The sequence below is a fragment of the Mobula birostris genome, chromosome 23 (genome assembly GCF_030028105.1).
Source record: "Mobula birostris isolate sMobBir1 chromosome 23, sMobBir1.hap1, whole genome shotgun sequence".
Taxonomy (NCBI): domain Eukaryota; kingdom Metazoa; phylum Chordata; class Chondrichthyes; order Myliobatiformes; family Myliobatidae; genus Mobula; species Mobula birostris.
This window is the reverse complement of record NC_092392.1, coordinates 5,944,165-5,961,094: the sequence shown is the minus strand read 5'-3', so window position 1 is coordinate 5,961,094 and position 16,930 is coordinate 5,944,165. Positions and strand designations below refer to the sequence as shown.

Here is a 16,930-nt window from a genome sequence, read left to right as displayed (position 1 = left end):
GGTGACTATTTGCTTGTCATTTGTAAAGCAAGACTACAAACATCAAATCTACCTGATGCACAAAATAGAGTATCTGTGGCATGTGGAAAATCAATAGTTTCTTCATTGGTGAAAACTACTAAATGTATTTCATGGGTCCTAGAGATCTCACTTGTTGGAAAATAACTCCAGGAAAAACCTCATCTGTTTGAACTGATCAAGAAATTAACATTACCATTCTCTCTCAACTTGCTGGAGTTGGATGCCCTCAAATTAGGTTTTCATTTAACGCAAGATTGTCTGCCACACAAGTAATGGATTAAATTGACCCCACTCCAGCTTGTATGGTGGTTTGTGATGCCTAGTGTTCAATTTGGATTTTGCCACTGGTTATGAAGATACTAAGCTACTGGGACCATTGAATCTGCTCTACTATTTCATCATGGCTGATTTATTACTCTGTCTTCTGCCCCTAACCTTTAACACTCTGACTAAAGAAGAACCTGTCAACCTCTGCTTTAAATATACTCAATGACTTGGCCTCCAGCCATCATGGCAATGAAATTCACAGATTCACCACCATCTAGCTAAGGAAATTCCTCCTCAACTCTGTTCTAAATAGATGTCCCTCTATTCTGAGTCTGTGCTCTCTGATCCTGGACTCACTTATTACATCCACATCCTTTCCACGTCTACTCTGTCTAGGTTTTCAGTGTTCAATAGGTTTCAATGAGATTTCCCCCTCATCATTCTAAACTTCAGTGAGTACAGACCCAGAGACATTAAACAGTCGTGTATTAATCCTTTCATTCCCAGAATCTTTGTTGTGAACCTCCTGTGGTCCATCTCTCATGCCAGCACATCTTTTCTTAGGTAAGGTGTCCAAAACTGCTCAGAATACTCCCAATTGCAGTCAGACCAATGCCTTATAATGCTTTAGTATCACATCTTGCTCTTGTATTCTTGTCTTCTCAATGAATGCTAACATTGATTTTGCCACCCTTGCCACTGACTCAACCTGCAAGTTGACCTTTGATGAATCGTGCACGAGCAATTCCAAGTTCCTTTGTACCCTTGATTTTTGAATATTCTTCCCACTTAGAAAATAGTCTATGCCTTTATTCCTTCTAGTGAAGTGCATGATTGTACACTTCCCTACACTGTATTCCACCTGCCACTTCTTTGTCTGTTCTCCCAATCTGAGTTGTTCTGCAGACTCCCTTCTTCCTCAACACGACCTTCCCCTCCGCCTATCTTCTTTCCACTTTGCGTCCCTCTTCCCTCTGGGAGAAGGCTCAGGAGCTTGAAGACTCGTACGGCCAGATTTGGGAACAGCTTCTTTCCAACTGTGATAAGACTGCTGAATGGATCTTGACCTGGATCTGGGCCGTACCCTCCAAATATCCGGACCTGCCTCTCGTTTTTTTTGCACTACCTTACTTTCCCTTTTCTATTTTCTGTTTATGATTTATAATTTAAATTTTTAATAATTACTATCGATTTGTACTCCAGGGAGCACGAAGCGCAGAATCAAATATGGCTGTGATGATTGTACGCTCTAGTATCAATTGTTTGGCGATAATAAAGTATAAAGTATCATCTGCAAACTTGGCCCCAAAGTCATCAAATCTGTCATTCAAATCACTGAGGTATAAGGTGAAAAGAAATGATCCCAAAACAGACCCCTGCAGAACACTTGTCACTGGCAGTCAACTAGAATAGGCCCCCTTTATCCTGCCTCTACCTTCTGCCAATCAGCGAATTTTCTATCTATGCTAGTATGTTTTCTGTAATACCTTTGATTCCTCTTTTGTTAAGCAGCCTTATGTGCAGCACCTTGTCAGAGGTCTTCTGAAAATCCAAGTAAACAACATCCACTGACTCTCCTTTGTCTATCCTGCCTGTTGTTATCTCAAAGAATTCCAAAAGATCTGGCAGGCAGGATTTCCTCTGAAGGAAACCATGATGATTTTGGCCTGTTTTGTCATGCATCTCCAAGTATCCTGAAACCTCATCCTTAAAAATGCAGGAGGAACGCGACAGGTCAGGCAGCATCTATGGAGGGGAATAAACAATTGACGTTTTCATCCTTCAAGATGAAGGGTTTTGACTGGAAATATCGACTGTTTATTCCTCTCCAGAGATGCTGCTTGACCTGCTGAGTTCCTCCTGCATTTTGTGTGTGATACTTTATTCTGCCACTATTACTTAAACGCCCAATTCCTGTTTTCCTCTAATTTCTTAAATGTTCATTCCCAGTTTGTACCCAGTAGGTCATTTTTATTTTTTTGTGTTGCAGAACCTGGCCTAAAGTTGGAATTTGGGAGTGGGGTACCATGAATTTTGTCACATACAGTAATGAGTTCTTAGATTGGTGCTACTACTGGATCACTATTTTGGGAGGATAGAGTGGAGAAGAAACTATTTTTAGAATGGGAGAAATCTGAAGAAGTTGCTAGACATTGGAAGAGCTAAGACTTGATTTTAAATTTTGCTGCAACTTTTGTCAGTTTCAGAAGATAATATACCATGTGATTGCATTACAGAAGACAAATTTTGTCCTGATTGCATACAACCCTGTACTGCCTCAATGTGTCTCCCCAGGTATTGGTCATTCCATAAACAATATTTTTACCAATTTTCTTGAGGTTGCGACTAGATGGTAATTGCCCAAACTGAGCAATTTCTGTAAAATATCTGAGGTGTTTCATACAAACTTATTACTTCCTTTCTTCCCTGCTCCCCTCCTTGAACATAGCCACCCTTCTCTATATCCATCCTACTTTACTGATATCTTAGTGGATTAATCACATTAATGGAAGGACAAGCAAACCTCTTTTTTTCATGAGCAATGGCTTTTTCTACTTTGTTTCCTTTATGCTTGTTGTAATTTTGGGAATTCACCCAAACAGTGATCCCCACTAAGTATGGTAACTGCAACGGTGCTATATAAAGCTAGAGCAATTGAGAGTTTCACCTCTGTGGTAAAGGTGATGCAGTAGGGAGTTTGAGGAAAGCTTGTAGCTTATCAAGAATGGTGAACTTTACTACAGAAAAGTACAAATAAGCAGTCCAATTTTGAATGCAGATTTCTGTAATGTTACAATCCAACCTCATTGGTGTTGAGGTTATTCTAAACTCCTGGTGGAATATATTGAAAATTCTGTACCATAAAGTACTTGCCACCAGTGGTGAACCTTTACTGTTGGACTCCGGGTTTTAGTTTTGGTTTCTTGCTCTTCAGTGAGGACAGTTTCAACCTGTCTAGCTTCCGTTTTTATTGTTTACGTTTATCCTTTATAGTTCCAGTGCACACTTAGACATCATGCTGATAGAAAAATAAGTAGATTATACACTTGATGTTGACACTTATTGAATCCCCCCAATTTTTTTTCTTTTAGATCTTTATTGACTTCCCATCTTGGTGCATTATTTTCTAAAATAATACAATAAAACATATTCTTCTATTCTCTCTATTTCTTCATTTCCTCTCCATCTCTAAATCAACTCCATTCTAAACTCTATCATCATGAGTACCCACCCCTCATCCAATGCATTCATGCACATACACACAAAACCTTTTTTTTTCCTCTTCCTGCCTTCCAGAATCTCCAACCTCATTGACCCTGGTCCTTCTGGGAAGTCAAATTCCCAGTCAATTCGTTGACATTTTTCAACATTAACTGTGCACCGAAGTTTGTTAAAGGGGATGAGATGATACTATGTGAGGAGCAAATAGAAGTTTGGGAAGAAAATGAAAATTTTCTGTGCAATTTAGCCGCAAAATATTATTGCTTGTCTGTCGTATCCAACAATGGCAGGAGACCTGTGTGGAAGAGTTTTAAAAAAGTGGAAAAGCTGTTGCACTGAGATTCTGCTCTCTTGATACTGGAAATCTAGGTCCAGTGGTATGAGTAGTTGTCACAAACAGGGGTCTTCCTTGGTTGCAGTGGATGACCATGACTTTGTCTGTGCCTTGTCATGTCTTCACTCTCCTGAAGCTTTGTAGAACTGCCTTCCTGGTTATTGGATCTCACTGTTGATTTCATCTGCCTAGACCACTGGAGCTGAATTCACATGCTAAGGCATGTCCTTGTCTCACCAGGGTACGAGACCAGCCAGCTGCCTTCATCTGATTTAGCCCACCCGTTGGGGTGTGGCTGCTGTCACATGCAAGCAGCTACTTGGAGCCAAAGGTGAGAGCTGAGTCTCCTTGGGGATCCAATGGTGAGTGAACTATCCTAGAATGGACACGGCAAGCCCTTTCACCAGAGGTACTACCTTTCCCTGAACACCCCAGGGAGCAGTATATTAGTTTGGTAGAATAAAGTTGGGATCAGAATCTGATTTATTCTGAACACTTGAAGCTGTTTTTAACAAAATGGTAATACCCTATAATATTCATTAGAAAGAACTGCAGATGCTGGAAGGCTGAATTATATATAAAAATGATGGAAATGCACTGCATGTAAGGCAATACCTGTGGAAAGGAATCTGCTTCAGGCCAGTCAAGGGGTCTAGGACTTGATCTTAATTGTTTTGTTTCCTACAGATTGTGACTCACCTGCTGAGTGCTAATGGGATTTTCTATTTGCCTTCTGCATGGCTCAGACTATTTTGTTCAGTCCTAGTATAATTCATTGCATTTCTACTTGTTATTTTAAAAAAATATATAATTCAGTCAAGATCCTCTGGTGGATTATTTGTAAGTCGTTTGTTCAGTTTCTTGTGCTTCCTTGACGTTTTTCAGTATTGAAAGCAAGCATGAAGTTACCATACTCGGTGGGCTGAATGAATTTGTAGTCAAGTTTTATGGACCACAAGGAAGTAAGTAGACTTGCAATTTATAACAAAGTTATGCCAATGACTTGCACCTTACTGGGTGATGGGAGGGGTTGGACAGATAAATATACAACTTTTGAATGATACAAGGGTATTATGCTTTAACTTGTACTACATGAAGAACTTGTTTAGACCCACATACTTGTGTCTATACAATTAATATTTCCTCAGTCAAAATTTATCCAGTCTGAAGACGAATAGTACAACATTTCATCAACTGTTTGAAACTTGTATCTCTTTGTAGTGCCTCCTAATAGAAACTTTTTTTTGGCTATTATAGGAAGAGGTGCTCTTTACATCATTTATCATATTCTTACAAAACCTCTTGAAAAAAGTGCAGTTTTTAGTCCTTGTTAAAAGTGATAATTTTAAAACTGAAACTTGTTCTACATTAGGTGCTACACTAAGTCCCAATGTGTTTTGAATGTCGGCAGCTGCACTCTTCAGCCTATTGTATCAAATGAGATTGAGTGAAATCTTGGGCATGAAGAATGCTCACTAGGCCAAGGTGGTGGAGACTAGCAGCTGTGGAAATACACTTTGGCTGAATGTCAACACCTCCAGGGGGAGAAAATTAACATGAAAAATGGGCAAAAAATCCATGAGTGCAGGTGGCTATGTCTTGCATCCTTGCCACAACCAACATATAGTCATTATACTCTTAATATGTGAAACAAGTCAGTTGTCAGTTTTAAGTTTAACTTTTTTATTCTGTAATGAATAATTAAACTAGTATTCACAATCAATACTGTACAACTGAAGCAGAGACTTACGGTTATTTTATAAAACTTAATTTGAAGGGTTGAGGTGGATCATTAATTGTAGATCCAGCAACTTGTATCCATGTCCATGATATTGAAAACTAAATGTTGTAACTTTGTGAACTCAAAGCTCAGTTCTCTTTTGATCTGGTTCTAAGCCACCTTTTACCACAGCAATTTGTGTAATTAATTAATCTGCCTACAAAGCATGATGTTGAGGTTGCATGTTCAATATTGGAAAAAGAGTAAATAAAATTGCAGAGGACTTGCAAGAGTCTTTTTCTGTTGCATGTTAGAACCAATTTACCTGTTGTCGGGGTAGTGTATGCTGACATGATCCTGATTTTCGGTTTAAATCTAATTTTGGAAATCTGATTAAATCTAATTGGATACACTTTGAGATGGTCGTACAGCTTGCAAGCAGTCCTTTTGACTTGCTGTTTTTGTGGCCATCAAGTACTCGTCTGTCATAGTTAAACCGCTTGGAAGCAAGTCTTTTGGTTCAACTTGGTGTGTTTTTCTGCATTGGGCTATGTCGCTCTAAATCTTTTCCTGTCCACGAACCTTTAACCTCTGTAATTGTACCAGCTTTTACCACTTCCTCTGGCAGCACATTCCATAAGTCCTTTACCTTCTGTGTAGGGAAGAAAACTTGCCCCTTAGATCCCATTTAAATCTTCCCCCTCTGCTTCAATTTACGCAGTCTAGTTTTAGTCTCCCCTTTCCCTCAAGGAAAAACTGACAATTGAATATCTTCTACTTTAGAGGTCGTAGCTTTAAAATGAGAAGTGGAGAAAAACTTAAAGGATATTTGAGGCATCTTTTCTTTTAAGAGAGAGAGTTACCTGGGGCACACTGTCTGGGCATATGGGTGGAGCACTAGTGCTTCCACTAGCTTCTCATTCCACATTTGCAACACCCTCTGAGTGAAGTAGTTCCCCTTCATATTCCCCTTAAATACGTATTCTGCCTTTCACCCTAAACCTATGACCTCCTTCCTATAGTATGGTGACCAGAACTGCAAACTATTGTAATATTAATCAGATTTCCAGAACTCAGCCTACAGCCTTCTGTCATAGGACATTTCAGTGCTCTTTGAAGTACATTTTGAGTACCTGTCATCACCCTTGGGCAATCTGTTCCACATTCCAACCACACTAGAAAAAAATTTTCTTAAATTCTTTTTGAAATCTCCTATTCCATACTTTAAATCTCTGACTTCTAGTTATACACAGTACTGCTGTGGAAATACTTGCTTTTGACCCTGTCTGTGCCCCTCATTTGAGCAATCTTGCTGGCACAGCAGTCCTGGGGCCAAGCAGAATCAAGTGCAGAAAGAGCCATGCCTATGACTCTCAGCTGGAAACCTCTGACAGACGGCAAACTGATGCCTCCAGAAATGCCATCTGTTAAAACACAGGAGTTTTAGTAAATGTTTTGTGTACCTAACATTCAGGCAATGAAATAACACATTTCTGTAGTTTTATTATAATAAATTGAGGTTTTATTATAAATAACCTCAATGTTTTTAAAATGTCAAACACAATTTTAAAGTGGACTCGACACTTTCACAGCTATAACATTACTATTCAAATGATTCTGTTCCCCACTTGCCAGGTCTAGAGCAAAGTCTGTAATGTAAATGTTAAGAAATTTCAGCAGGTTTCTATTATTCAGACAGAGTACATCTAGAAAATCTGCAGAGCTCATCTGCCAAGTTTGAGGCTATTGCATTTGTGCGGGAGTTTGGATGCTGAGATGTTCTTTCCAGGACATCAGGGAAATGTCTTAATTATTGGCTTTTACCTTTTAATACCCAAATAATTAATTGTTTAATATTATTGTACTACTGCCTGAACAACTTGTACTTTCATACGTTATTACAAAATGCTTCTTTCAAAATTCATTGGTTACTGGGAGCATAAATAGTCTAGTATGCAGCCAGCACATTGTATCCTTAAACCTTACATGGGGGTCATTGGCTTCAGCGTATCATGCGTCATTCTATCTTTGGGTTAATTGCTGGAAGGCTTGATGTTCAATACCCAGCCTGTCTCTGCTAACAAATGGGTTTGTTATTACAGACATCCTAAGCCAATTTCACACAAGCCAGAAAGTACACAAATCACTGCATAGTAACAGTTCCTTTACATTATTGAATTGTACAACAGCACAGAAGACTGGCAGGAAACAACAATTTAAGAGTGGGAAGAGGAGCCAACATGCGTACGTCAGACTTGTATATTTAATAATTTGATGGGAGCTCATTGGTAGTGTATCAGGCATTCCTAACTCGTGTCTTATGCTTCGAATATTATAGTGCCATCAGCCTTCAATCCTGACGAAAATAACAAAAGATTCATTATGTAGAAACTTTCTGACTAGCATGATGACATTAATATTGGATTTGTAACTTGTTCTTGAGTAAGAAAGTGTTTTAGAACTTGTTTTCCTTTTTGATCTCAAGGCAACTTAATTGTTTACCTTGGACTGTTTGTCGTTGATATGAGTGCACTTAGCACATTGTGCATAATTCTACAGGAAGGATGTGGTTGCAATGGAGAGAGTGCAGAAGAGGTTCTCCAGGATGTTGCTTGGAATGGAAGCTGGAGTTGGAAGAGATTGGATAGGCTATTTTATTCTCATTAGAATATAGAAGGGTGGGTTAGTAAGTTGCTGATGACACAAAGGTTGGGGGTATTGTGGATAGTCTGGAGGGTTGTCAGAGGTTACAGTGGGACATCAGTAGGATGCGGAACTGGGCTGAGAAATGGCAGATGGACTTCAACCCAGTAAGTGTGAAGTGGTTCATTTTGGTAGGTCAAATTTGAAGACAGAATATAATATAAATGGTAAGACTCTTGGCAGTGTGGAGGATCTGAGAGATTTCGGGATCCGTGTCGATAGGACACTCAAAGCTGCTCCATAGGTTGACAGTGTTGTTTAGGAGGTGTATGGTGTGTTGGTATTCATCAACTGTGGGACTGAGTAAAAGAGCTGTGAGGTAATGTTACAGCTATACAAGACTTTGGTCAGACCCCACTTTGAGTACTGTGTTCAGTTCTGATCACCTCATTACAGGAAGGATGTGGATACTATGGAGAGAGTACAGAGGAGATTTACAAGGATGTTGCCTGGATTGGAGGGCGTGCCTTATGAGAATAGGTTAAGTAAACTTGACCTTCTCTCCTTGGAGCGAAGGAGGATGAGACCTAACCTGACAGAGATGTATAAGATAATGAGGTGCATAGATCATGTGGCTACTAAGAGGCTTTTTCCTAGGGCTGAAATGGCTAACACAAGGGGGCATAGTTTTAAGCTGCTTGGAAATGGGAACCAAGGGGATGTCAGGGATAAGTTTTTCCACAGAGTGGTGGGTGTGTAGAATGCACAGCCAGCGACAGTGGTGGAAGCAGATACAAAAGGGTCTTTTAAGAACCTCTGAGATAGTTACATGGAGCGTGGAAAAATACAGGGCTATACGCTAGGGAAATTCTAGACAGTCGCTAGAGTAGGTTACGTGGTCGGCACAATATTGTAGGCTGAAGGGCCTGTAATGTGCTGTAAATTTCTATGTTGGGGGATTGAGGTTGACTAAGAATTTAAGGGACATAGGATAGTCAATTTTTTTTTCTAGGACAGACTCTAAAACTGGAGGCACAGGGTTAAGGTTAGAAAGGAAAAATTGAGGAACAAGTACTTTAGAAGATAGTTTATCTTATAACGGTATGTCCCTGTGCGCTTACATGTTACATCAAAATCATTCCTTTTAAAAGCTTGAGTCCTTAAAGAAAATCTCAAGTTATTTCTTAAGAGCAGAGATCAGTATTTATCCCTTTTCTCAGAGAATTTTGGCCAAAGATACTCTGATCTCATTTTTGTCTGCTGAGGGCATACTAAATCAGGATTGAAACAGTCTGCTCAATTTTCACCTGGCAATGACACCATTTTGCTGTTGTGAACAGTAAGCAGGTCCTGGCTATGACTCTAAGCTGCAACTGGTGCTATCGCTCTTTGTCACTCTTTCTAAGAAATCTGGTGCAATAGAATATGAATTACATAGGACCATAAGTTTAATGAGTCATATCACCAAGATACTTCTAAGAATTTTGATGACAAGAGCTAAAAGTAAGATACAAGCTGAAATAGGTAAAGAACAATGTGGTTTTGTGAAAGACAAAGGTACATGAAACGCAATATTGATGTTAAGGATACTATCAGAGCAAGCTATTCAAATGCAAAAAGATTTGTTTGTTTATTTTATCGACTGCACAAAAACATTTGATAAAGTGAAGCACAATAAGTTATTTGAAATATTACAGAAAACTCTAGATCAAGATTTGAAAGACCTCCGCCTAATCAGAAATCTGTACTGGGAGCAAACTGCCGCTGTAAGAATAGATGGAGAAGTGAGTCAGTTTATGAAAATCAAGAGAGGCATTAGACAAGGGTCTGTTTTCTCCCCTGGCTTATTTAATGTGTACAGTGATACAATATTACAAAAAATAAGAGACATCTTGGGGATCAAAGTTGGCAGTGAAAACGTCAATAATTTCAGATATGCAGATGACACTGTGTTAATTGCAAGTACGGAGGAAGAACTACAAAACTTAATTGATATAATTATTGAAGAAAGTGCAAAAATGGGTCTAGCTATCAATTGCAAAATGACAGAATGTATTACAGAATCCAAAAAGAAGGAGAATCCTATCTGCAAGCTGCGAATAAATGGGGAAGACATGAAACAAGTACAGAACTTTTGCTACTTAGGAAGCTGGGTGACGTCAGATGGCAGGTGCGACATGGACATCAAAAGAAGAATGGGGGTGGCAAAAGACACCTTTATGCGAATGAAGAGTATACTGACTAATACTAAACTAGGCATGACAACCCGCCTTGGAGTACTGAAATGTTACGTTTATCCAGTTATGTTATATGGCTCAAAACGTTGGACAATATCTAGTAACATGAGGAAATGAATTGAAGCAGCAGAGATGTGGTTTTTGAGGAGGATCCAAAGGATATCATGAACGAAATGAATATCTAATGAGGATGTCATGAACAGAGCAAACACAAAAAGAGAAATAATTTATGAGATCATGAAAAGGCAACGTAACTTCATTGGACATGTGATTAGGAAAGAGGAGTTAGAATGCACGGTAATTATGGGAAAGAAGGAAGGCGAAGACAAATGATGATGGAGACAGCAGCCAGAGAACTAGAAATGAATACCAATGAATTGATCCACTTGACCTGAAACAGGAGTGTGTGGGCCATGGCAGTCAAAGCTCAAACTGGGCATGGCACCTGATGATGATGAACAGTAAGGTTGAAAGAGTTGCTTTCTTTCGGCAAATCAAAAATAGGGGGCGTCACGTGATGACTGGGATTGAGACGTGTAAATCCAGCTCTCCCGTAAAAAATCAGCAAAGTACCGTTTAAACAAAGTAAAGTTAATAAATAGTTTCCAAAACTACTTATAAACTTCATAAGACTACTCTACGATATGCCTTGTAAACCGCAACAGAAGAAGTCTGTTGTTGTGAAGTCGCCGCGAGATGGGAAGAAAAAAGGGCCTACTGCAGCAATGGAGCCTCGGATTCAAGTTGGATCTCCTTCGGAGGAGACACATTTTATTTCTGGCGTAGAAGAACAGGGAGCAATGGCGGCGGTACGGTCTCTCGGAAGAAGATGCCGGAAATGCGCATTCGCAAAGAAGTACGCATGCGCATATCGACACAACTTAAACTACAAGAACTGACGGCCACTGCAACTGAAAGTGACTCAGAGTCAGAATTGGATTCCGCAGAGAATACAGATGAAGAAGAGGAGGAAGAACTGGAAGTAAAGGAGACAACGGAGACATAAGAAAGGCTTTATTGCAATTAACAGCTGAACTTAGAAAATTAAGAACAGAGCTTAGAGACGTGAAGATGTGCTATGATAAAGCTATGAAAAGACAAGATAAAATGGATAAGAAACCAGAAGATAGAAAGAACAATGGAGCATATTAACGATAGAGTGGAAAAAACAGAAAATGATGTGCTCGTCTGGAACACGGAAAGAAATGGACTCTTGGAGAAAGTGCATGTGTTGGAAAATTTTAGGAGACGTAATAATATTAAAATTGTTGGTCTTAAAGAAGGTATAGAGGGAGATAATCCAATAGAATTTTTTCAAAGATGGATCCTGAAAACCTTGCAAATGAAAGAGGAAGACCGATCAATTGAAATTGAGCGGGTACATAGAGCTTTAAGACCAAAACCACAAGATGACCAATATCCATGATCAATTTTAATAAAATTCTTAAGATTTTAAGGCAAAGAAAGGACCCTACAGGCGGCTGCCCAAGCTGCCAAGAAGAGAAAAGGGCCACTGATGATAGAAGGGAGGAAAATTTTTTTCTACCCTGACATAAGTTATGAACTTTTGAAGAAAAGGAAGAAATTTAATCCAGTGAAAAAAGCCCTATTGGATCATGGTTATCAATTTATATTGTGTTATCCTGCAACCTTGAAGATTTTTTTGACTGGTGGAGAAAAAAGATTTTTTGATGATTACCGGAAAGCAGAGGAGTTTGTGCGAGATTCTTTGAATATTCACCAGATACAAGAACAAACCCAGGGGAGTGAGATGGATTGAAGATGAAGACTGGATCAAGGAATAGGCCTGTTGGATTTTTAGGCGGATGAATATATAAATATATTATTAATTATATGAGGGAGGGGAAGAAAGGTTAAAATTTGAGGGATACTAGCTGGGAATAATGACATTAATTTTTTTATATATATACAATTTTTTGTTACAGGGGAGCTGGACGAAACACTGACCAATCGCTACGTTATTCATGTGTGCAAACGTGGCAATAGCCACGACCCGCAAAATGGAGGGGGGTAGTGTTGTGTATCTTTTCATTCACAACATTAGTGGGGGGGTATTTTGTTTTTTCTTTCTTTGTATCTCATCTATTTTTTTTCTTTTTGCCTGGATGATTGGGAGGGAAACACATAGCAACATGGTGAAGTTCAAAGAGATTCCCCAGGGAACTCTGAGAGTTGAGAAGCTAAGTAATGTTTTAGATATGATAAGGATCTTGGTTCCTTGGGGAAAGTAACAAATATATATTAAATTTATTTTTAATCCCATGGAGCATGTGGAAACCTTCCAATATTCAGGCGGTTCTTCTTTTTTTCTCTTTTTTCTTTTCTCTTTAGGTAGTAGTATATATCGGGGGGGAGGGTTAAGGGGAGGGAGGAGGGTAGATTTTTTTTTCCTCTTGTATTTACTTTGAAAACTCAATAAAAATTATATATATATATATATATATATATATAACTAAAAAATAAAGCCACCATGAACACTACAAAACCTTTAGGCTGCACTGTGGGAGTAGGCCAAAGCTACTTCCACAACGTCTCTAAAACCTGTAACCATCACCACCTGAAAAATCTAAGAACGCCCTGCCTCCGGTCATTGAACATGTCACCATGATTACATCAGTTTAAGGTGGTGTGCTTTTACCTGCTTGAGGATAATTAAGAAACAAGTTATCTTTTTTACTCATTCTTAAGGTACCAATAATTGCTCATTTTTTGCCATCATAGAAGCAGTTTATTGTAGAGGCAGAGAATTACACTGATCTTTGCTAAATAGAACTTCATGAGCACTGTACTCCACCTTGCATACCTATTTTCCTTTTATTTCCCTCTCCACAGTTTTATAGTTAGAAAGTTCTAAGTGTTTTCTGTCTGTCTTGGATGAAGGGCAGATGGAAGCAGGTGAGGCTCATCATTACCTAGCTTTATTCCACTCCGTCACTTGTTTCCACCTGCCTATTACCCAGATACTTAACCTACTGGGTCTCCGGTCCTCTGTCTTCACCCCCCCCCCCACCCCCATCCACACCAAGACTGGCTCCATCTCCACTTTATCATATTTGAGTATCTGCAGCTTCTTCTGACTACACTTATCACCTTGCAACTTCTGTCTCTATCTCCAGCTCCTCCCACTCTCTTCTCCAAATCTGTTCGTACCTATTAAGAACCTGCCACAGTTACTCAGTCCCACCACCCCTCTTTCTCCCCAACAAAGCTTCATCTGTCCATCCACCATTTATCTTGTTCCACCTATCCATTTCCAGACCCCTTCCTTCCCTCTTCAAACTGCTGTTTCCCATCTACGTTCTGTCTTGATGCAAGATTTTGACTTGTTCGTCCCTTTGCCTCTATAGAGTCTACTTGACCTGCTGAGTTCCTCCAGCTGTTTGTGTTTTGCTGTCATAACTTGCGTCCTCCATTCCAGCCAACATCCTGATGAATCGCTTCTCTGTTCACTTCATTGCTACCACATCCTTGCTGTACTGTGGTGACCAAAACTCTTCATGATTCTCTAAGTGCCATCTAACCAATGTTTTGTCCTGTTACAATACAATGTCCCTCTTGGTGCCTCAGCTTATGAAGGCAAGTTTATCAGATGCCTTCACTACTTGTCACTTCAGTTTGTCAGCAGTAAAAAATCCAGTGCCCTTTACTATTGAAACAGATAAGTATGTTGTACGTTTCTGAAAGCGAAAAGACTTTGCTAATTTCAACGTGACCTGTATGAGTCTTTACACATTGGCTATGTAATAATATTGGTGTTGGCCCTATCTCCAAAGAAGTTACAGCATAAACAATTTCAGTAGCAAGAGGTTTGTATTAAATCATATCCTCTTTCTGATTCATTACAACTTTCCTCTTTATTTCAGCCATTTCTAAAGTATTTGATGGCATTTCTTGCCAGGTTTTTTTTAGGAAGCTGCCTCATTTTTGGTTTTGCATTGAATATGCTGCGAAGTATCTTGCAGTATGTAAAGAAATTTTCTCACCACTGCTGTCCTAATGGTTTTTCCTGTTCCAATATTTGTCTACAACCCAGGTCTCTTTCTATGACAACATTTGCCTGTCACTCCACCCATTACTACATCAAATTTTAAAAAGGCTATTTCTACTTGTTGGGAGTAACACTATTTGCTGGATGATATGTTCCCTCTGTTCAGGATGTATACTGAAGGCTGTTGAAACCATCACAACAGAACCTGCTTGCCCAACATCTACAGCACATGTTCACAAGTGTTTCCAGTTGTTAGATAACCAACAGGGATCTAAATGCTGTCGATTTTGCTTTTTTCCCTCTCTCCCTACTATTAAATTAGCACCACTGCTTTTCTTTTTAGTAAAGTTAACCAAATTGGAAGAATGAATTCCAAGACTTTTATGGTGTTTATGGAGGCTGATAGCTCTTTAAATGTTAATTGGATAATGATGGGTTGGAATCAAAAGAATCCTGTAATTGTCAATTTTTGACTACTTACAACATTTCATCTGTATGTAAGCTTTATTAAAAATTTCTGCATTACCTGGGATACTGGCAAAAACTACGTTATTACCCAAAAACAAGGGAAATCTGTTAATTTATAATAAATCTTGTGTTGTAGCAATAGATCAAAATCTACAAAGGGAATTTGGATTGAATGTATTAAAACAGCATAATTCTTGCATGTTGATCCAAGCTGTTTGTTTCTAAACATCTGTTTGTTCAGGGTTTATTGTGTATTAACTTGTCTGCAGTTAAATTATTTCTTTTTTAATTTGTTTAGCTCCCTATGAAGGTGGTGTATGGAAAGTTAGAGTGGACCTACCAGACAAATATCCTTTCAAATCTCCTTCCATAGGTAAGAACTTATTGTCTTTTATGTCCAAGTGATTAAATCAAAGAACACTGTATATAGAGAATCATGAAGGTTTCCTTGATTTTAAGATTCATCCGATGAACAAATCATGTAATGTTGAAAAATTAAATCCTCTATGTAGAGCACTGCTTGAAGAATTTTGTATGGATGAGCTGGTGAGATCAGGATGGGGATCAGATGGAATTAAGTTGCATGCTGGAACTTGTTCTTGGTTTGGAGCCAATAGGTCCATTTATTAGAGTGTAACTGCAACTCTGAACTGTTCCTTGCAAGGTATTTCTGGCTTTTTGGAGAAAAATGCTTGAGATAAAAGGACAGAGTCCTGCCATTTTTCCTTGGTTCTTTGAACACCTAGCATGCTTATGCGTTAAGGTGTACTATGGTGCCTCGGTGTCCCTGTAATCAGTGCAAGAGGGTATGTTTCTAATGCTGACCTGAAACAGCCTATGTGTTAGCAAGAGCTTGGGTGTATCTTTGTAGCAGTGTTAATTTGGAGAGGACTGCAATGAGTTCCTGCCTTTGTTTCTTAGGTTAATTGAGATTAATGTTGATTTTGGCATTGAAGATACCCTGCTCTGTATAAATTAGCTTTAATTCTGATGGATTGGATTTGGAAGCACCCAGTATCCATCCATTTCACATTAATGATATTTGCTTTCAATTGTAATGTAGTAATTGGGCAAACAAGCTGTGCTTCTATGCCATCCTAAATCTTCTTTTTATGATGCATGAAATAGTTTCAGATGTTAAGCAATCTTTCCTGTCAAAAACCTTGGGTTTGAAACACAAGGAACTATTGAGGCTAAAAAGAGGTAAAACCTAGTTAATTGACACCACTATGGTACTTTATACATTATACGTATATAAATAAAAAAATCGGGAGGCTACGAATGTATAATGTACCATCTTGGTGTCAATTAACTAGGTTTTACTCTTTTAATATATATATTTTCACTCTCACTCTCACTCATTTACGGGATGTGGGCATCCTCAGCATTTATTGCCCATCCCTAGTTGCCCTTGAGAAGATGGTGAAGAGCTGCTTCCTTGAAACGCTGCAGTCCCTGAGGTGAGGATACACCCACAGTGCTGTTAGGGAGGGAATTCCATGATTTTGACCCAACAACAATGAAGGAATGGTGATATGTTTGCAAATCAGGATGGTGATGATTTCCAAGTGGTGGTGATCCCAAGTATCTGCTGTTCTCTTCCTTCTAGATCAGGTGTCCCCAACCTTTATCGCACCGTGGACTAGTTTAGTATTGATAATATTCTTGCGGACCGGCCGATGGGGGGTGGGGGAGGGTTGGTGGTGGTGGTGTTCAAGTTCAACAGTGCTTGATAGGGAATGAGGAAAGGTGCAGCTGACTCATATGGTTTCATATCGCCAAATCATATCGTTTCCTCAAGGCCCGGTAGCACATGCTTGGTGGCCCGGTGGTTGGGGACCGCTGTTCTAGATGGTAGTGGTTGTGGGGCTGGAAGGTGCTGCCTTAGGAACTTTGTGTTTTTGCAGTGCATCTTGTAGATAGTACACACTGCTGCAACTGTTCATTGAAGGTGGGGGGATTGGATACTTGTAGAAGGGGTATCTATCAAGTGGGCTGTCTCGCATTGG

General features: G+C 39.3%; 1 protein-coding gene across 4 annotated transcripts in view; it reads left to right on the top strand.

The window, feature by feature from the left end:
* ube2h (ubiquitin-conjugating enzyme E2H (UBC8 homolog, yeast)) overlaps nucleotides 1-16,930 on the top strand; it is a 148,615-nt gene that overhangs the window by 62,388 nt on the left and 69,297 nt on the right. For all 4 annotated transcript variants that reach the window (XM_072241734.1, XM_072241735.1, XM_072241736.1 and 1 more), the window contains exons 2-3: nucleotides 4,730-4,806; nucleotides 15,220-15,294. In XM_072241734.1, the coding sequence (XP_072097835.1) occupies nucleotides 4,730-4,806; nucleotides 15,220-15,294 (152 nt within the window). The remainder of the gene's footprint in view (nucleotides 1-4,729; nucleotides 4,807-15,219; nucleotides 15,295-16,930) is intronic.